The sequence below is a fragment of the Haliaeetus albicilla genome, chromosome 5 (assembly GCF_947461875.1).
Source record: "Haliaeetus albicilla chromosome 5, bHalAlb1.1, whole genome shotgun sequence".
In the NCBI taxonomy this organism is placed as follows: domain Eukaryota; kingdom Metazoa; phylum Chordata; class Aves; order Accipitriformes; family Accipitridae; genus Haliaeetus; species Haliaeetus albicilla.
In genome coordinates this window covers 13,052,128-13,073,512 of record NC_091487.1, presented here as the reverse complement: position 1 = coordinate 13,073,512, position 21,385 = coordinate 13,052,128, and the positions used below count along the sequence as shown (strand labels likewise).

At 36.7% G+C, this 21,385-nt stretch overlaps 1 protein-coding gene across 4 annotated transcripts in view; it reads left to right on the top strand.

The window, feature by feature from the left end:
• PPP2R5C (protein phosphatase 2 regulatory subunit B'gamma) overlaps positions 1–21,385 on the top strand; it is an 85,620-nt gene that overhangs the window by 36,884 nt on the left and 27,351 nt on the right. For all 4 annotated transcript variants that reach the window (XM_069783451.1, XM_069783450.1, XM_069783453.1 and 1 more), the window contains one exon: positions 16,247–16,446. In XM_069783451.1, coding sequence (XP_069639552.1) covers positions 16,247–16,446 — 200 coding nt within the window. The remainder of the gene's footprint in view (positions 1–16,246; positions 16,447–21,385) is intronic.

The window sequence follows — 21,385 nt, the reverse complement described above, 5'->3', positions numbered from 1 at the left end:
GAAGGGAAGGCTAAGGGGAGGTCTTGTCTTCAGGTAGCTGATGGGAGGGTATAGAGGATGGAGCCAGGCTCCTCTCAGAGGTCCACAGTTGCAACACAGGAGATTGCAATTGTATACAAGAGAAAAAAATTTCACATTAAAAGTAGTTAAACACTGGAGCAAGATTCCAAAAGAGGCTGTGAAATCTCTGTGCTTGGAGATACTTAAAAATTGACTGGACAATGCCATGAGCAGCCGGGTTTATCTAGCTCATCCTGCTTTGTGTGGGGGATTAGACTAGCAGAAATGAGATGGTCCCTTCTGGTGAAAAACCCATCTGCAGGACCTTGCACTTGGTCTATGATTCTGTCATTCTTTGTTGCATGTGGGACCGAAAAATCACTGGCCTTACTGTCATTTAAAAATATCACAGTAATTACAAAATATTACAGTATCAATTTTAATGTACTTTTTTAAATTCAAAGAGCAATATTGTTATTGTAAACTATGTTTTTGGTTTGGTTTTTTTTTCCCCTTTGGTTACTAAGGCAGACTTTTTAACACTGTTGGTGCCAGCATGCCTATTAGTAGTACTTTTACCTCTGTGTTAACCTGGTGTTTTAAACAATTCTTACCACATTCTTGCAAACTGTTAAAGATGGGTGACTGGAACTGCATGCAGTATTAAAAATATTGGCACACTAAAAGGGTGTTCTGTTCATTTCTTAATATCCTATTACGAGCTCAGCAGCAGTAAAAAAAATTGGGCAGGTCCGTGTTTTTTACAAAGCATCCATAACTCTAAAACTATCTTCTGAGTAACCTAGATGTACAGAGTCAGCTATTTCACACACATTTCTTTACATTTATCGCTTTTTGAAAGATCTACAAGATGGAATTCATTTGCTTAGTATCGTGAGACTTTTCTGTAGCTCTTTTTAACAAGCTTTAAACTGACAATGAATACAGCATTAACAAACTGTGTGACCTCACCATTCATCTTCCGTGGTAGAAATTAAAATTACACTGTTCAACAACATGTTTCTGGTAATCTTCCTGCATTATAAAACCATTATGTTAAAAGTCTAAAAATCCCGGGATAATTGTCATTTACCAACTTCTAATACTTTCCAAGAACTTGATAAATTTCAAGCATAATTTCCTTTACATGTGCTCAGTTTGCCTTTTTTGGGGTATTAATGTTTTATTATAGTCTGAAACTGGCCTATGCTGATTATGAAAGCGTACCCAAAAATCTCAGAAAGTCACCTTTCATGCTACTGGTTTTTTGCTCTTTTGCACTTACTGCGGTGGAAAGTGAATCTGTTTTATTCCTTCTGTATTTTCTGTGTAATCATAATCTTCACCTTCACATGCATCTTGCATTTTCCACCTAAGTAGGTATTTTTAAGTATGATGAATTTAACTGATCTCAGCATGTATGTTTATTTAAATATTGATTTCCTTTAATTCTTCAACACATTTAAACTTTAGTAACCATTTAAGGTACAGTGATTCTTTGTTGTAAGAAGTGAGTAAAATCTTCCTGGAAAGAAAGGTACATAGAGTAGATATCTTAAGCATTTTCTTCAGAGACACTTCTATCACAGTGATGAATCATGCTAATTCTCTTTCAGTGAATTTAAATTGAAAAATTACAGCTACTTGTAAAATTGCAGCTTTATTTTTACTTTTGTGGAAATATTCCTGTGCAAAAGACCTTCAAAACTTTTTTCACCCCAGCTAATCCAATAAATGCTATTTCCCATGGCCAGCACACATCTTCTGTCGTGCTTGTGGGTCATAGTTGTTGGTGGTTTTAGATCAAATGGATAAACATCAGATGAGATTTTAAGGAGATGAAAATGCTTGTTCTTCCTTTTCTCCCATATGAGCCAATTATAATTTGATAATCTGAAGGGGTGAGAGCTGTGCCTTCCTACCAAGCCACCCAGACTCCATTGATATTCAGCCTGACTCCTGGAGCTCGTAGTCATCTGCCTTGCCAAAAGTTTCCTATATCCTTATAGTAAGTTCTCAGCCACTGCTGCTCTTTAACATTGCTTAACCAAGTGTATTGAATGGTTAGCTTTGAAACCCATCCACTGTTCCTTTCTAAAAGTGTTGCCTCAAAAAGGAGAAGCAAGACCATCTGCCTCAAAAACAAGCAGCAGTTCTATTCTTAATGGACCTAGGCCTCTTGTATCTATAGGATTGTGAAATGTTTACTGAAGAGTTTCATCAAGTAGTATTAGATAATCATCTGAATTGTCAAAAGGACTGATACTGGTACAAATGACTGTGTTATTGTATTGCCTCTTGTACGGTTTGGCTACATTTTTTTGAAGGACATCCAGACGTAGCCACAGTACATAGCCAGACATAGCCTGACGGGTTTTTTACTGGTATATACTGAAGCAGCTCATGGGGAGTGTTTCTAACACTTGACCAAGAGCAGATTTAAAGGACGTTGCTTAGTTATCATCACTCCTGCTGTGTTTAACATGGTGACATGCTTATTAACTCTTCAGTTACTGTGCATCACTTTGTATCAGAGGATAGACTTTACCTTGTTACTGCTTTTACTCTGTGCTCTGTCATTCCTCTTACTTCACTTTGTTGGGTTGTTTTTACCTTTGTATAGATCCTTTGCCCAGATGAAGAGTGTATGTGTAAGTTCTGCTGTTGGAAGCGATGAGGGTGTTAAGTGTTCATACTGCACTTAAAATCTCTAAGGGTGTATGACTGTAAAATGTCTCTGGAGGGGGCTTCTTACTGAGCTGAAAATTCCATGGAATTATAGGAAGGTAGTCAGCTGGAATTTTTAAGTTACATTTACTGACTCATGGTGTAATTTGCACACCCCTTCAAGGAAGCAAAATTGTATCCGAATAAATGCATATTTTCCCCAAATTTTTATTCATGCATCAAAAATCTTCTGGTTTGTGATTGTTGCTATGAAATACATTTTAAGATGAAAATTCAGTGTCATCTCTTTCTGAGGAACATTTTTATTTTCTTTTCTGTTGAAAGCTTTTAATAATTAAGTTTCTGTAGAGTCAGCTAATTCTCCCATGTGATCTCAAATACTATTAGCTACCAAAACTACATTGTAAACCACACAGAATAAGTGAGCACTAGCAATATTTAATAGATACAGGAATATTTACATCATATGCTGGCAAGGTGTTCCTCTGGTGGAGGTGGCTTTTATGTTCTAACCTTTATGCCAGAGGTAAACACCCTATGCCAGTCAAAGTACAGTCTTGTCAGCCTAACAGAGCTGGTGCTTAGCTTCTGCCTGCATGCTTGTGTCTCAAATGACAAAACTGAGTTAAATGATGTTCTGAGTGGGTGATGTTTTAAAGCTACATCCACACCTCTTTTCATCAATTCCACTCAATGCACATAGAAATCATGCAGTACCATTTCTGCTATAACTTGCTAATTAAGATTTCTTTTTCAAATGCAGTAAAACTAGAGGTGGGATCTGACTCTGGATTGTTATCAGTGGTGGAAGTGACAGTTTTATGTAAATTTTCATAATTGATCTTGTTGCTGATAAGGATCTGAATTTTATGAAGTAAATATTTTCTAAGTTACCCAAAGGAAGAATGGTACATGAAATGTAAAAGATGTAAAAACAAAGTAAGAAGTTATTCATTTGGGACTTTTCTAGTTGTAGCAGTCTACTAATTCAAAACACTTCTTTTTTGGAGGAGGAGTTTTGTGGAAGGTTTTTGATTTGCATTTTTGGATTAAAGCTACTAGCTGTGTGGCTTCATGTAGCCTCTAGAACTGAATTCTCATATTGTTTTTGTATTTAAAGTGAAAGCATAACAATATCAGTGGTGGTTCAAAGGTGTCCTGTGTTCACTCAAGCCATGTTGGAAAGGAAACTTGAAGAAAATTGGTCAGAGCTTGAAATCCCATAAATAGTTTAAGGAAAAAGTGTGTTGTCTGTCCTTTGGGTGTAATAAGTTTTTCTTCAAAAATATTTTCCAAACAAACTGTAACTGGTCTTAACACTAGACTCTTTCTTCTAACCTATTCCCAGAATATTTTTATATCTTTTGCTCCTGTTACATCTAATCTTCTATATAAAGTATCTTAAAATCCAAAAATTGATGCACAGGTTTTTTTTGAGGACTGTCTGTTAAAGTTATTTTCATGCTATAAAAACTTCTGTGTTGTTCCTGTCCCAATAGGAAATAAAGATCTTAATGACCTTTGAATCAGAATAAACACATCCTCTCTAAAGTAAAATTTTGAGCATATACTTCACTGTGTAACTTTTCTCACTCCCTCTTACTGGAAACTTAGTGTTCATTAATGTAGCTTAAGGGATAAAGAATCCTAAAGCTTATTTTTAAATGGAAGAAATTAAAATTAATTGCTTTCATTGCACATCTAAATCTCCTGTTTAAAAAGAGAATTGGAAATAAAATAATTAACATTTTGGGAAATACTGTGGCTTCGCTAAGTGCAAATTGTGCCTGACAAATTTTGTGGCCTTCTATGATGGTATTACAGCGGTGGTGCATAAGGGAGGAACAGCGGACATCATCTACCTGAACTTGTGCAAAGCCTTTGACACTGTCCCATGTGACATCCTTGTCTCTAAATTGGAGAGACATGGATTTAACGGATAGATCACTCGGTGGATAAGGAATTGGCTGGATGGTCGCACTCAAAAGAGTTGCGGTCAATGGCTCGATGTCGGAGTGGAGAGCAGTGCTGAGTGGCGTTCCTCAGGGGTTGGTGCTGGGACCAGCGCTGTTTAACATCTTTGTTGGTGACATGGACAGTGGGATCGAGTGCACCCTCAGCAAGTTTGCTGATGACACCAAGCTGTGTGGTGTGGTTGACATGCTGGAGGGAGGAGATGCCATCCAGAGGGACCTTGACGGGCTTGAGAGGTGGGCCTGTGTGAACCTCATGAAGTTCAACAAGGCCAAGTGCACGTGGTCCTGCACATGGGTCAGGGCAGTCCCAAGCACAAATACAGGCGTGGGGATGAGTGGATTGAGAGCAGCCCGGCAGAGAAGGACTTGGGAGTGTTGGTGGATGAAAAATTGAATATGAGGCAGCAATGTGCGCTCACAGCCCAGAAAGCCAGTCGCATTCTGGGCTGCAGCAAAACAAGCATGACCAGTAGGTTGAGGGAGGTGATTCTCCCCCTCTGCTCTGGTGAAACCCCACTGGGAGTGCTGCATGCAGCTCTGGGGTCTCCAACAGAAGAAAGACATGGGCCTGCTGGAGTGGGTCCAGAGGAAGGCCCCCAAGATGAACAGGGGCCTGGAGCACCTCCCCTGTGAGGAAAGGCTGGGGAGAGTTGAGATTGTTTAGTCTGGAGAAGAGAAGGCTCCAGGGAGACCTTATAGCAGTCTTCAGTCTTCTTAAAATATTTTATTTTATATATATTATTATGTTGAAAGCACATATTTTAGTACATTTTGAAATGGGCATAATTGGCTTTCTACAATATTTGAGTCAAAACTTTCCTTGCTGAAAGGTAATTTTTATTTCCTATGAGGGAACTGCTGGTAATTGCTGTTAGCATTTGACATGGCCAGCATTGGCTGCTAAGCAAGGTACTGACCTAGCTCTAAAATGATGTCTTTTTCTTCTTCCCAAAACGTTGTTGCTATCATGCTTGACCATTTCTTATACACGTGTCACATCAGACGAGGTGCCTAAATTTCACAGGCATGTGGGACTAAGGAAGTGTTGCTTATGCCAAAAAAATGAGGAAAACTATGCACTGAGTTGGAAAGTAGGAGTTTTTTTCAGGGAATTACTCCCCCCCCCCCCAAACAAACAAACAAACAAAACCCCAACAAAAAATGCAAACAAAAACCTACACACAGGGGATGTGACTTACTGTCTATTAAAACTTATTAAGAAATTGCTCTCAAGAAAACCACAAAAAAGCCCTGGTGGTATTTGGTGATACTTTTGTATATCTTGTAATGACTGCTGGAAGTTTTAATGCTGTATGGTGGTTTGGGATTATTTTAGTTGTTGATCAGCCATTCAGGACCTTAGTTTGCATCTCAGTTTAGAGTTACCTGCACTGTTAAAGCTCTTCCTATGAATAGACTTTTCAAAAGACTTACCCTATTCCCCATCCTATTTCTAATTTTGAAGAGAGCAGAGAATTTAGAAAGCTGATTCAGTGTTGTCATCAAAGAAAGGTTATGGAGGTTATTGTTAATTTAAAAAGAAATGTTAGCTTCAGACAAGCTGGAAAGTAAATGCAGTTGTTCTTATAACTTCACCAGAGTTCTTGCATGCTGGCTGGGCACTTGGTTTAGGTTGTATTAGGGTGTCAGATGCTTAAGTTTGACTGTAGAAAACCATGGTGGGGCTTTTCATCATGTTTTCTAATCTATTGTGTCATCTCTTTCTAAGCCAATGCATGACCCAGCATTCTTCAATGAATTCTTTGGGATATCTGTTAATAATTATTAAATTCACCTGTTGTCATTCAGAAGCATCCAGTAGAAAGCAAGGAGTAAGCCCCAGGGTTTAGTGTATGTATGGGGAGTGAGGAGAGGAAGAAGTGGGCTGATGTGCTCTGGGGAAGTAACCAAGTTATTTTACATTTTGGCTGTTGATTGTTGCTTGAATTATATTTATTGTAGATGTGTGATGGGTAACATTTGATTGGCAACTTACTCAGACTCATGAGTGGTATCTGACTAGAATTACAGGTTGGTGTGGGGAGTTTGGGTGTGTTTCAGGAAACAGCACTTCTGCTTACAGCAGATGGTTAGGCTTGATTAACTGATACTTATTTCAGCCAAGCATCCAGAGTGGCAGAGTTTATTCAGTGGTTCATGAGTTTCTTCAATTTACTTAATATGTCTTCTACTGAATTACACCATGCACTTGAATTATGTTCTGTAATGTAACTGAAGTGTGGTCTCACTACAGTAGTGCTCCATTTTCTCGGAGAGACTTATTTAAAAATAATTTTAAAGCTTTCAAATGCAATTGAAGATGTTGCCTAATAAGTTTGATTTTATGCCGTGAGAATGGATTCAATTGCACTGCAATCGGTAGGAAATTGAGGATTTTTCTCTTAGGTTTCTAGTAATTATGTTGTGTTTAAAAATTAGTTTTGCTGTCATATTAACTGTATGCATGCCAAAAAGCACTACTGAGAATTCTTTATCTGTTTGGTTTCTCTCTTCCTTTAGGACAGTTTTTTCTTCCATTGTCTATTTGATTATCCTCCCTGTCATTTTTCTCTCTAGTTTTCAGGTGGAATTTTTATTTCATTAGCTCAAGCCCATTTCGGCTTGTTTCACTTGTCATTTCTTGTATGAGCATTCCTGTTTTCCTCTTTATGGTACATTGCCTTTAAAGTATTTACACAGTTATCACTTTTACTCTTCACTTTCTGTTTTTAAAAATTTTAATGTAGCTTTATAAAATCCTTATTTCTCTTAAATATTCCTACAGATATTCTCAAGGTTTTTTTAAATTTCATATGGCTTCTAAGAACATAGTTGACTTGTGATAAAACTCTTTGTAAAGCAGGAGCTTAGGTGCAGGGTGGTGTTGGTCCACTTTTGAAAAATCATTAGGTAATTAGGTGCACAGATTATTCACTGTTGATCTACTTTTTTCATCATTAGACTTATGATGTACACCTGGAAAAGATGTTATTGGAAGTAATTTCAGTGCCTCAGGTTGTTTAGTATGTAAAAATTATGCCAAATAGTATAAAATTACAGAAGGCTTATTTTCTACTTCATTACCAGTCAATCCTTAAAATCTCCTATCTTAAACCTTTGACAGTTAAATGTCATTACTTAATGACATTGTAATCTTGTAGTTAGGAGATGGCTGCCACCAGCAATACCCTTCAGCACTGGATTTACCAACCACTGCAGCTTTCAGAGGGGATTAGTGTTTTGAAGCACCTGTTTTGAGCTTCTCTCCAGGACTGACAAAACATGTGCTTCTTGTTCCTTTCAGGCTCTTTTTAGTTGTAGAGTTTTGGGGTAGTGGCTTTGTAAATTTTTTTTTTTTTCTGTTGCTGTGTAGTTAATCTGATAATGGCTCATTTGGTTCTAACAGTTCCCCCCCCCCCAATAGAAGAATATATTGCTTATTTGAATGCTGCTTATTTTAATGAAAATTTAGCCAAGAGATTTCTTTATGTAGAAAACGAAAATTTTAGATGTTGTGTACCTATCTACTTCAATGAATTCCAACATCTTGCTCCTGCCTCCCCCCTCCCCACTTCTGTATCATGATTAAGACCAGTTTCATACACAAGCTGTCATAGGTGAAATAGCTTTTTTGTCTTAATTGGAGTTATGGCTAGATCCAGACTGCAGATCAGCATAGAAGCAGTATCAGTGCTGTTGCTTTATTGAAAAAATAAAGCTTGAATGTTTGCTACTAACCAGGACTGGTTTGCTGGAAATAAAACCACTGGAGTACCTAATCATCCAAAAATTTGAACTGCTTCAAAAGCAAGCTGCATTTTACTTTAATTTTAGGTAGAAAATGTGCCACATATGTATCAATTTAAACATTGTTTTTAAACCTTATGTTCTATCAACATATAGGGAAATAGATCTCATATTCTGGGTGCCAGTCTTTTTCAGGTGCATTACCAAATGTGAAACAGCAGCAGTTGGGAGCAGTAGAATTTCTCCAAATGCAGGGAAATGAAGAGCAGCTTTTATTTCCAATTACAAATTTCTGTTATCTGAAGAACAGCCAAAACGTATTTCTGGCAGCAGCTCAGTTCCTTGAAAGCAAAGGAGTGGATGTAGCCTGTAGTTACAGCTGGTTCTCATTTCCCCCCTCTCCTGAATGCCTGGACTGCTACTGAGTGTCATGGTGCTGCATAAAGGCAGCTGATGCAGGCAGAGGTCATGCCTATGGAAGTTTCAGTCCGCTGTGCAAGTACTGCTTGAGATTGGAAACTTCCCTTGTGCATCCACCTACCATTCTCGGCTCACTTTCTAACTGGCCTTGAACAAAACAACTTTACTATGATAATAGCTGGTTGGAATAATAAGTGTTTTCTTGTAATCCTTATGGAAGCTCTAAGTACCTGTAAAATATCTTAAATTATTCATCAGGAGTTTTTTGGGAATTGTGAGCTTTGTTGTTGTAGATCAGACTTGAAAGTCCATCTAATCTTCAGTGTCCTGTTTCTGACAGGAAATGTGTTTAAGTGTTTCAGGAAAAAAAAAAAGGCAAGCTGTTGAGAACTACTCTGTAGGAATGTTTACAGGTATAATACATGGTAATTAGAGAAGGACCTTAAACTTACAGCTCAGTTCTTTTGGAGTAAGCCTGCATTCTTTTATGATGCTTCACATTGCGTACATGTGCATCCCTTTATCTTCAATAGTGAGATAAAGAGTGGAAGTTTGTTCCTCTTTTATGCTACTTAAAATGTTGATATATCATGCTCTCTTGAGTCTCATACAAGCACACTGTTTTTCCATGAGTGTTCCTGTGGCTTTGGTTGCTGTGGTCATTTTTCTTGTTTTAAGTGTTTCTTTTGGCAAAGAAATGCTTCTACAGGATCAATAATGTTCCAAATAAAACAACATAAGCAACAGTATGTTTTATGTATTTTCTAGTCCAACGTATGCATACAACAATATCTTGCCTGCTTTGAGCTATCTGCAGCCAAACTCCCACTCCCAGGGTTGCTAGTTATAGTATAAAATGTATTGCATTTTGTATATAATTATAGTACTTTTTTGTATTCCTCGAGTTTATTTTTAAGTGCTGCTAGAAGTAACAGCTTTAATAAAACTTTTCCATGCATGAATTGGAAGATTTCTTGCCCTGTGCTACCCCCTTATTTCCAATATCATGTGTTAGGATAGAATACTGTTAACTGGGAGAGTGTCCTTTCGAAGTAGTGTTAATTATTGTCATCATGACTTCAATAAAATCAGTGAAAACTGTAATGAGTTTGTCAAATAATAGAAATGCAATAAAAATTAAGTTCTGTAACCCAGAAAAGTATTCCTTGCTTTGGATTAGGATAGTAATTTAACCATTTCAAAATAAGGTAATTATTTTAAATGGAATTTTATCAAATGTTGATGTACAACTACGTAGTGCAAATTGCAAAGCTTCACTAAAGCTTTAATGCTGCTTGCTTTTCCGATGGACATCAAATTTGCAATACACTAATACTTACTTTTGACCAGCAGAAGGGACCGTGTTATCAATATACTTGATGATATGTTCTGGGTAGTACCATAGTTTACAGTTAAATGTTGTTTTTCCCTATCATTAAAAATGCTAGCCCTTCAGTAGGTTTGCAGACATGTTGCATAAGATGTGTTGTCTACTTGCAAACAGGAGTCACCTTACATGCCCGGACTTTTGCTCTACACCAGTTTCTTAAGGAAGCAGTTACTTTTAGCATGTGATTTTTGGTTAGTCTTTTTTTTCAATGACCTTGTTTTTGCACGTGCTACTTCTCCTGTGTGTGGTGGTCTGTGTATTCTTTGACTTAAACCTCTATGTGTGTTTCTGTATGAAAAAAATCTAGCTGCCCATTTAAAATGAGAGGAACTTTTTTTTAACTGATGTGTGTGTACATAGTCTGATTGCTAGCTATGGGTATCTGATGGTTTTAAAGAAAAAAGAGCTATTTTTCTTTTAATGAAATGAGGAGCTGTCAGCCGAGCAAAAGTGGAACCTCTGCTGAGCCTTTATGTATAAGCAAGAAAGTGCTCACACAACTGAGATTAATTTTATCTTCTGTATGTATTTTCTGCAAATTATGAACCATGTCTCTTGTTTTCTGCTTTCAAAATGATGTAACATGGTGAGTTTTACTAACCACAAATTGTGTTTTGTGGTAGAAATTGTATCAACTGTTCTTCCTGTTGGGGCATGACCTAAAAACTTTAAGCTTCTAGCTTATTTCAGTTTCGATCTGTATTAGAAAACAGCAGTTTTGTGTGACATCTCTGGGTCACCTACTTATCCTGCCTTGCCTTTTGTCCTCCATTCAGCAACTATTAAATTACACTGTTGCCACAGAAAAATGGGCTTCTGTGAAAAAGATAGGGGAGGGGTCAATCATCAATGCCCAGTGATGACACAATTACAATACAAAACTAAAAATATAGTTTTTAGATTTGAAGGAACATTAAAAATGTTACCCAGAGAACAGTAAGTTCTCTGCAGTCCTGCAGTGCAAAAATACTCGTGTATCCTACAATATTGTTCAGGCACTTAAAAACTGAACTTAAGTGTTTTCTGGTTTATTTTTACTTTTTCTAATTCTCTGAAACCAGCCAAAAATTATTTTAATATGAAGACAGGAAAAATCTTGATTTGTGAGAATATAACTATGTTTTAGTTCTCTAGCTGTGCTGTACCTTAAAAAAAAATGGTGGTTTCTCAGGTTGTGATACTCTGTTGGTAGCTCCTGGGTGCAGAATGATGCCACATCCTGGCTGAGAAGCAAGCAAGGACGGGAGGGAGGACAGTGACCAGTATGAAAAGTTCATTTGCACTGAGCTCATTTAACTTTAACTTGCAGTAAGAATGGCTGAAGACATACCTGAAGCTTCCAAGGAATCGGTGTTCATACAAAGTTGACTTTAAATTTTAGCTTTTACAACAAATCATCTGTGTTCTGTTAAGGCAGGTGGTAGCTGAGTACTTGATCTTTCCCTGGCTGTTTCAAACTGAGCTATGGACTGAAGGTGCTGCCTTTCACAGAGTGAGATAATGGTATAGTTAGTCTGGTAATAAAAGCACAGCTGGTATCAATTATGCAGTGGAAAGAAACATATTTTATACTCATCAGTAAGTTTATGTGGCAAGGCCACAGTCTAAGATGATGTTGAAGATTTTTAAACTGAAGAGCTATTTCTGTATCAATACTGTTAAAATAGAAGGGGTAGAGCTTGCATCTCCGTAGGTTGTGTAAGTTGATCTAATGGTTATCCTGGGATTGGAAGGAAAGAAACTCTGAGAAACTTGAATAAGACAAAAAGCTGATCCCTCAGGCTCAGAGGCTTACCTTGCTATCATAGTACCTACCTTCTTTTGATACTTTTTCTAGTATATTTTTCTATCTTACAAAAAGGACAGTAGGATAAATAATGCAGATTTAAGCATAAAATATGCCATTACAATATTTGTGTAAATCTGTGTCAGGAATTGCTGGACATCCAATCCAAATGTAAGACTGAAATTCTTTGTGATTCTGAAAAATTATGCTCCTGTTCTAGTAGAGGACCAGAAATAGTACTCAATTGAAAGTGTGATTACTGATAGGGATTGAATAAAGAGTCTTAAGATTATACTAGTGCTACTGTTTGGAAACAAATTCTTTGAAAATGGTGTAAATAGTGGCTAGCAAATGGGGGGGCGCATTGTGTATGGTTTGTTTTGATTTGGGGGGGTGTTTGGTTTGTTTGTTTAAAAAAAAAAAAACCAAACAAAACCAAACATAAAAAACCAAACCCAAAACATTGCTCAGTGAAGAGCTCCAAATACCAGTTTTGGAATAACTGTAAGGAGTAGCTTCTGAATAACCATGGCCTTCCCATGGTCATTGGGGAATGGAGCACGAGAATTGCTCAATTATAGAAACTTCTACCTAATAGCAGTCTCTTCAAATGTCAGTTAACTTCAGCAATTGGAAGTCAAGGGTTATGGCTTAATTGAATTAAGTGGAAGGTGATGTAGAAGTCACCATGCAGTTAACTGGAAGAACGTAACAGATAGTCCCTGGTATGTGACTGAGGATAAATGACTTCTTGGGGTGTCTTGGAGTTGCTCTGCAGGTACACATATGTTCTCTGCACAAACATTACATTCTACTCAAGTCAGCTTCCTAGCAAACCTTCTATTTTATGTCATACTGAAATCATCCTTTCAAACCTTAAAAGTAGGGATGATCTTGATTTGATGGCAAGTACTCCAGACAAGTGCCACGAGAGATTTGAGGTCTGGACCCTTGAAAGCTGTTGATGAACACTCCTAAAAGGGGGGGGGGGGGGGGACCCCAAATAAAATGCAGTTCCTTAGAAATGTGTGAGGTTCTCAGGCTATATAAAGAACATCTTTCTCTTCTAGAATAACAAGGATGACTGAGTTATCAAAATGGTTAGGCCACTTCAGAATAAATGGCAAGGGAGGTGGCTTGCCTTGTTGAGGGTATTTCTTGACCCTCTTAGTTGTCAGTCTTTAACTTCTGATATTAGTAGTAATTGCAGCTTTAATGCTTCCTCTCCTTTCTGATTAGTGTACTGTAAATCATCGTAACTGTGTGTCCATTACTTATACGATTATAATCGCTATTTAGGCTTTAGATTTTGTAGAGTATATATTCGTAGCACAGTATCCCCAAGTGAAATTGTGTTGTTACACTTCAGGTTGACCCACTTTCTGTTTTACAGTTAATTGGGAAAAGGTAACTGCTCCAACCACTTTGTACATCCAAGACTTTTTACATTCAGGTCATAAATTTGGCTGACTTTCACTATGCAAACAACTCAATTAAATACTCTTTTTCCAGGAGAAATTATTCATTGCTATGGTTTTTAATCCAAATAGGCAAAAGTGTGTGTATTCAGATACAAAATTTATGTGGCTTAAAGTACCTTCAATTTGTTCACAACAGTGTACGGGAATTTTGGTTTATTTGCCAGAAAGTTGTTGTTCTGTTTAGGGGCACCTGTTATTTAGCACCTTCTGGTTTTGTTCTTGAAGTCTGCACTATCCTCGGAGTCTTGGTGACACTGACGTCCGGAACTGGTTATGGTTTCTTTCATGTACACTACACTTTTATTCTGTATGTTCTACTACAGGGCTATTACTCTACAGGGTTTTTTCCTGGAATTAATTTTCAGAGCAATTTAGTGTACATTAATTAAAAAAAAAGCCAGCTGTTTTAAACCAAATGTATCTTCCAGGTTTACTATAACAAAAGTACTTTTGAAAGCAACTTCTCTTGGGGAGGGAGGAGCTACTCCAGCTTTTGTTATCTTAAGGAGAAGTTTGTCAGGCACTTAAAGGAGAGCAACTCACTGTATTTAACTAATCCACTGGGCCGTAGATATCTGTCAGACACAGTTTATTAGATTGTACGTGCATGTGTTAGGTTGTGTGTCCTTGTATTCAGTAGTACCACTTGAAATTCTTTGTTTGATGGTAGCTTTTGCTGCTTGCGTTTAAGAAAATTTTAGCATTTTATGATACTTTTAAGGAAAAAAGAAGTCATCAACTGGAAGAAGTGGGGATAAACTGCAGAACTATTTACAAAGGCAATGTAGTCTTACTCTGTTTTTTAACATGCTATTAATGTCTTAGCAGTTCATATCTAACAACAAAGTCATGCACAAACATAAAATGTGTTATGGTGTTAATTTACACAGACTTTCTGTGGTGTGTTCACATTTCTCGTCTTAAGCTTAGTGCTTTAGTCATGTGGTCATTTTAATTGGGCATCAATTTTTGCTGCTGTCAAAATATGGTACTGCTTTCTTTACTGCTGGCCAGTTACTTTAGTATTTACTAAGTATTGAAAGCTAAGGTCCTGATCCTGAAAGTTTTTGCTGTGTATAATGATCTGTAATTTCACATGCATTAGTCATCTTAACTGCTCATAGGATTACTTAAGGAAGAAATAAAGCACATGCAGAATTTTGTGGCATCAAGGCTAAAGGTCTGTAGAACTTAAAAGGCTAACTTCTGTAACTGTTGAAATGTTAGCCATAGGAGGTATTTTAATTCGTCATCATATGAATGTTTATAAACAGCAGTCTAGTGTTAGTTCCTTCTTAACACTAACCTAAACTTAAACTTCCACATTTATATTTGGACTTGGTGATTTACGCTTACTTTAGTTTCAGATTATAATTGGTGGTTTTCTGTCTAAATGAGTATATCTTTAATTTTTTGAAGGTTCATTATTTCAGAAAATACTGATGGCAAAAGTAGTACTGTCTTACTTGCTTATCAATTCTGTGTATGAAGTTTGAACTGTGCAGTCTAATTTCACTTTACATGGAAGCGCTAATTAATTACAGAGGATCAGCAGGAAGGATTAAGGTGTAAAGCACAGGAAGTAAAAAAATTGGGAAGTAAAAACTTTAATTTTTTTTTAATAATCTAGGTATCCTTGTCAAACAATAAAAATAACACTGCACAAAGACTGTATAAGGCAAGGCAACCTTTGTCTTAAAAGGTTAAGTGTCTGTATAACAGCCATATAGACAATGAATTATAAAGTGTTATGAAAAGAGTACAAATATTGTCTGTCTTAAAATTTTTTTTATTTGTTATTGAAGATGAGGGAGTCTGGTCTCAGGATATTTGAAGCCTGTGAAATATTTTTAATAGGTATCACAAAAGAGAGAAATCAACGTAGTTTCTTAACAGATGCATCTGGGATTAAAGAATGCGTAAATATCAAATGAGGTATTTACTCAGTTTGTTTTAAAATTTACTGTTAATTTTTTTTTTCATATCTTACATTCATTTTGGTGATTAAGTATGGTCTTTCCTAGAAGGCCAGTGTTGTTTAATTTTGCAGTGCTGGCCACAGTTAACCAGACAGGTTCCTGCAAGTGCTTAAATAGATTCATAATGCAAGTCTAACTCTGGTACATGTGAAACAAACATTCAAAATAGTGTTACACATTGATCAAATAGTTGAAGATCCTAAGTGCATTGCTGCAGCTTCTTTAAATATTTCTTGTGTTAATGAAATTTTTAAAAATCTTGAATAGTTGTTTTGTGCCTAGATATGGTTACAGCAGCCTGTTGTGTTGTAGGAGGCACTTGATATAAAAACAGACTTTGTGAGGTGGCAGCTCCCAGGTTTAAAAAGTGGCTCTGGCTTAAATCTAATGCTGAAACTGAAGTGCCACCCATTTATCTCTACTATGAAAAACAGAGTATTTCTGCAAATGTGTCATAATATTCTTTACACAAATGGAGCTGTTTGGGGATTTCCTTGAGGCATTTTTTTAAAGTATGTATTTTTTTCCATGCAGTATCTATTTCTGGCAAAGGCAAGTATGCATCACTGTTGCAATTTTGTTAAATCATCCTGTCATGTACAGTGTATTTTACTGGGGTTCATACTCTGGGTCATTATGTTCTTGAAAGTTTTTTGAAGATTCCATAATTTTGCTTGTAGTGTTAAACGCTGCTATGCCTGTGTCTCAGGAGGTAAAAATGGGGAGAAGAGTGAAGTCCACAACAATATAACTGATAATCAATTATTTTTCCTTTTCAGATGTTCCTCCTGCTGATCAAGAAAAGCTTTTTATCCAGAAGTTACGACAATGTTGTGTACTTTTTGACTTTGTTTCTGATCCACTAAGTGACCTAAAGTGGAAGGAAGTAAAACGAGCAGCTTTAAGTGAAATGGTAGAATATATCACACACAATCGCAATGTGATTACAGAACCTATTTACCCTGAAGTAGTACATATGGTAAGTGATTTAACAAAGGGAACTATTTTGAGGTTTTTTTAATTCACAGTTGTTTCTTCAGCTGTATCAATTTATCTTAAGAAATCTTACTGAAATCTTCAAAGATCAACTATGTTTGCACGTCTGCAAAATGGTAATATAATGGTGCTTTTAAATCCCATTGCCAATGTTGATTCCTCCTCTTTGTAAGACAGAAACTAGACACATATATGAAGCAGAAGTAAATGGTTTAAGTTGGTAAAAATGAAATTTTGTATTTTAAAAGAAAGGGGGGGTGTGCTTCCCGCCCCCAAATCTTTTTTAGAATAGGTGTTTTTTAAAATAGGGAGGAAAGTTAAATACATCTAGCTGTTTAAAAAAATGTGTAGATTGCAAAACTGAAAATTGGGGGGGGGGGGGAGAATTAGAAGATTAGAATTAAGATCACCTGTGCAAGCTTGACACTTAATTTTATGTAATGCCATTCAGTACCAATGTTTGATTTTTATTCTGTATTCAGAGGTGAGAATGAAAGTCAGACTGTATTTAGTACACAGGATGGCAGATCATGGTTCTGCTGGAACAAGTGAACTGTTCAGACCTGCGTTGTTTCTCCTCTCTCACTATCCAAATCCTAGTCAGCTAGACCTAGTTTATTTTTCTGTCATGCTTAAGTCGACTCCAGAGGAGGAGGTGGCTGTGAAACTACAGGAGATTCTTTCAGCTTTCGTTGCGGTGACTAGACACCAGTTGCCTGGAATAGCAGTTGGGTTGAGGTCTTTAGCTGTTGTCTGCAATACACTGAGAACAGAAAGCATCTTTTGAAATTCCTGACTGCTAAGCCTACAAGAAGCTCTTGACCATGTGTGACAAGATGTTTTTTCCTGAGACTTTATAGCTTGGGGTGAATTTTCAGGGGGATGAGAAAACAGTGCATCTTTAACATAAATATGAACTTAGTCAAATTTTGAGGTCCTCCTACAAATCAGAGACTTTGAAGCTTCTTCAAAGATTCTTAAGGATTTATAGTATGAAAGACGTTGCTTATTCTGAAGATTGCTTGTAATCTAAATTAGCCATAAGTGTTTACTGATACAGAAGTTATTTTCATGAGAACTTCTGAGTATATGAGGATTACGTATAACTCTAGATGTCAAACATGTACACAGAGCATTAGGAGATGTGGGATCATGGCTTTTCCCATGTCTTGATAGCTTATTTATATCTTTGTTTTGTGCTAATTGATTGCTTGTTTTGGAATACTTGACACTGATGAAAGGAGAGTTACAAAAGAGAATAAGCTTGCTGACACTTCATTTAGATAAAATGGAGTTCACGATGAGTTCTTGAACATCTGTGCCAGACATTAGTGTTTGCTCTGTGTAAGAAGTCTTAACTGCCCATAATTTCATAACTTTTGCCTGATGTGCCTGCATCATCTTCTCCATCAAATAGTTATGGCCAGAATATGTTTGGCTGAGGAGGATATATACTTCACTTTCAGATGCAACTAATGGTAATAAAGTCTGCACTTCGGTCAGTTTAATAAATCTTCATGCAGAATTTGGTTACTGTCTTAATTCCCAGTGTTTTGCTGGGAGCATGCAGCATCTGACAATTCTTTCAGTGAATTTAAAATGCTTTTTATGTACAAGGTTCTAAAGGGCGTGGGGTTTCCTTGCATGGGACTTACACAGCCCTGCAATAGATGCTGTCAGTGAAGGCACTTGGACTGGTATTTTGAGGTTAAATTCAGATAGCAATTTTTTTAGGCTGCTTTTATGGAACAATTTTCTCTTGGTCATCTGTTCTGAAACAACTGTATTCTTCTTGCAGTAGTAGTAGTAGCTTCTTTCTTTCAGGCATGTATGTGTAGATTGAGGTGTACTTTTGCTAAGTTCTAGCAGTGGATTTGAGTTGATTGTGTGGATTTTAAGGAAAAAGAAATCTCACGTCTTTGTATACTTTAAGACTCTTCCAGGAAATGTAAGTTGTATGCTGTTACTGACACTGGATTATATTAATAAAGAATAGCATTTTTAGTAAAATTATGAGAGTGAGCAAGAAATACTTCGATGTGAGAGTGGTTCTTGGTTTGGAAAGTTTTTGGAGTTGGTAGTTGGCATAGGAATTAGGATTTTACTGTGCCATTCTGTTCAACTTCACAATTTGGAGGTTACTCATTTATGTATGAGCATATACCAATATACATCTGTGTATATGTGTGTGTGTCTTTTTATTTGGTTTTGCTAACATGTTATTTAGGCCAGATGCTTAGGGCAATGAATTTCACAAGTTACCTGTTTAATAATAATCTTTTTCAATATTAATCTTTTTCAATAGCTTTGAATCTTCTTTCTCCCTGACAAGAGAAGCATCTATCTTATCATCTGGTTCTTCTTTATTCTTTATTATTCTAGAGCTGAAGTCATGCCTGTTCACCCCACCCTCACCCTTCTTATTTTGCTTTAAGTGTCCTGGGCTAATTTATAGTAAGGTCTTGTCTTTAAGCTATATATTTATCTAAAGACTTAGTTCAATTATTTAATGTTTAGCATAAGTCTCCTTTTCAAAAGATATGAGAGAAATTAATTTCTAAAATGGATCTAATGTTAATTCTTCAGAGTGGATGCAGGAGTTTCTTCCCTTTTCTTCCTCAAAGAGCCAGCTGACATGTCCTTCAAATTCTTTTTACATTTCTAAGCAATGATGTGGTGGGAAAGGAAATGTTTCTATTAAACACTTGTATAACAAGTTCCATTTCTCAGGTATAATATAGTACGGTTGGATTGATTAACCTCAGAGCAGGAACTTACCTCTTCTCAAAACTGTAAGACGTAATCAAATGTCTGAATAGATCTTGTAAATGTACATAATAAATTTAGCTTTTTTGATCAAAAGCATCTGTTACAGATTCTTGTTTAGAAAAGAATATATACCTTTTAGCTTGGCTTTTGAAGAAAACGCGGCTTTGACAGTGTTCTGTTGTGTATTTGTCAGAAGCACAGACACTTAGGATATTAGTTTTGTAAAACTTTGTGAGAATTGCTAGCTCTGTACATTACAGACCCAAACTGATGACACTTTCCACCTCAGGGAAGATGGGCAGTACCTGGATTGTATCTGTTTTAAGAGGGACTATGAAAGCAAACATCAATATGAATATTCCCCAGCTAGCTAGCTAGAAAGTATTGAGGAGAGCTGAAAGGAAACTAGGGCAGTACTAGATGTAGAGGTCCAGGGTTGAAGTGTTCAGAGAAAGAAGTAGATCAAAAGCATGTATAAATATGGCTTACTTATTCCTGTAGCTCCCAGAATCATCTCCTTAGTGGTGATGATGATGATGAACTTGTGGGTGGTAAATCAACGTTTTTGTGAATCACATAGGCTAATACTACTTTTTAAAACTGATAATATATAGGAACAGATCTAATTTTATTCAGCAACTGAAGCAGTTTTCCCTGCAACTTTTCATGCATTATGAAAATTAAATTACATACTCAGTTATACCCATGCAAGGTTGATTTTTTTGTTTGCTTGGGGCGTTTTGCAGGTGTGTTTTTTTGTTTTGTTTTTTTACTCTGATCTTTGGTCTAGAATAAGAGATGTTACTGTTAGCAGAAGTGTACTGCTTGTGGCTCTATTTAGCTATTAGGATGGCTTTATTCACATAAATATAGAAGGTGCAGACTTTCAGATTATATAGCTTGTCATTGAGAGCTCTTCATGTCAGGCTTCACTCAGGCTGCTCAGCAGAAGGGAGGAGAAAATGTGTAATGATATCTCTGATGCTTAGTTGCTTGAAAATATTCTCCACTGTTATACAAAATGGGCCACCAGAAAAACAGTGTACATAACTACCATTACAGCAAACATACCTGTGAAGCGGTAAAAATGCTGGTTGTTTGCTTATCCTTTTTTGTTTGCTCATCCTCTTTAATTATGTCCTTTGGAGTCCAGTATTATCAGTGCTCACAGCACTGAGAATTTTGGCACAGTAGCCCCATTTTCATAAAGACTCAAATTTCATAAAGGGGGGGGGCTTGTGGTGTTTTGTTGGAGAGGGTGGGGAGCTGGGGAGGGGACAAGAGAGTCTGAGGTTTGTGCCTTCACTGAGAGATGCTGCATCTTGATTTGAGCAGTTTTGTTCTGTTGGTCAAGGATATAAAACACAAAACGGATCAGTCTTTATTGATTCTATTGCTCATGGAACAAATTATTTTGGTTTTGGGTTTTAACTCTTTCCATTTGATATTCTCAAAAATAAAAAATATAAAACATTGTACCTAACACCTTACATGACCAGGCTTTTCTCCTTTGCCTGAGACTTTCTCATATAGAAAAGGCTGATTGTTCTTCCATTTGTCTAACAACCTTAGCAAGTTTTAAATTTCAAACCTAGTCTTCCTGGGTTTGTTTTCTTGGAACACCATTGACTATTGTAAACTTTCACGGTATTTTTTTAAACAAAGATTGGAGGTTGTTAGTTGCTTCATGTCCATGCTTTTAAAAAGGGGAACATAAAGATGTTTCAGCTTTACTTTTAATTCTCTGAAATAGTGATTACTCCAATACGCTAGTCTTGGTCTATATCAGGCCTACACCTCAGTTGCTGAAATAAAGGAATATTCTGAAGAAAAATAGAGCATCAGGATGACCTTTCCTTCATGGGAATATGATCTAAGTCTTGCAGATTTAGCTGATGCAGTTTGATACTGCCTCCCACTGTCTGCTCTGCCATCTGTCAGATAGTCCTTGTACATATAGTTCTTAGCCCTGCCAGTTAATAGGTAATTCATGGCATTATTTTAAACTGTGAATGGAGGTGTTAATTAGTCAGAATGTGAAGAGGGAAACATGGCATTCTGTAGCTTTTCCCAGAGTCCCACTAATGATGGGTGGAATGCATTCTTCTACAAAGTAGTATCTTTAAACTGAGACAGCTTCATCTTTCAGAGCT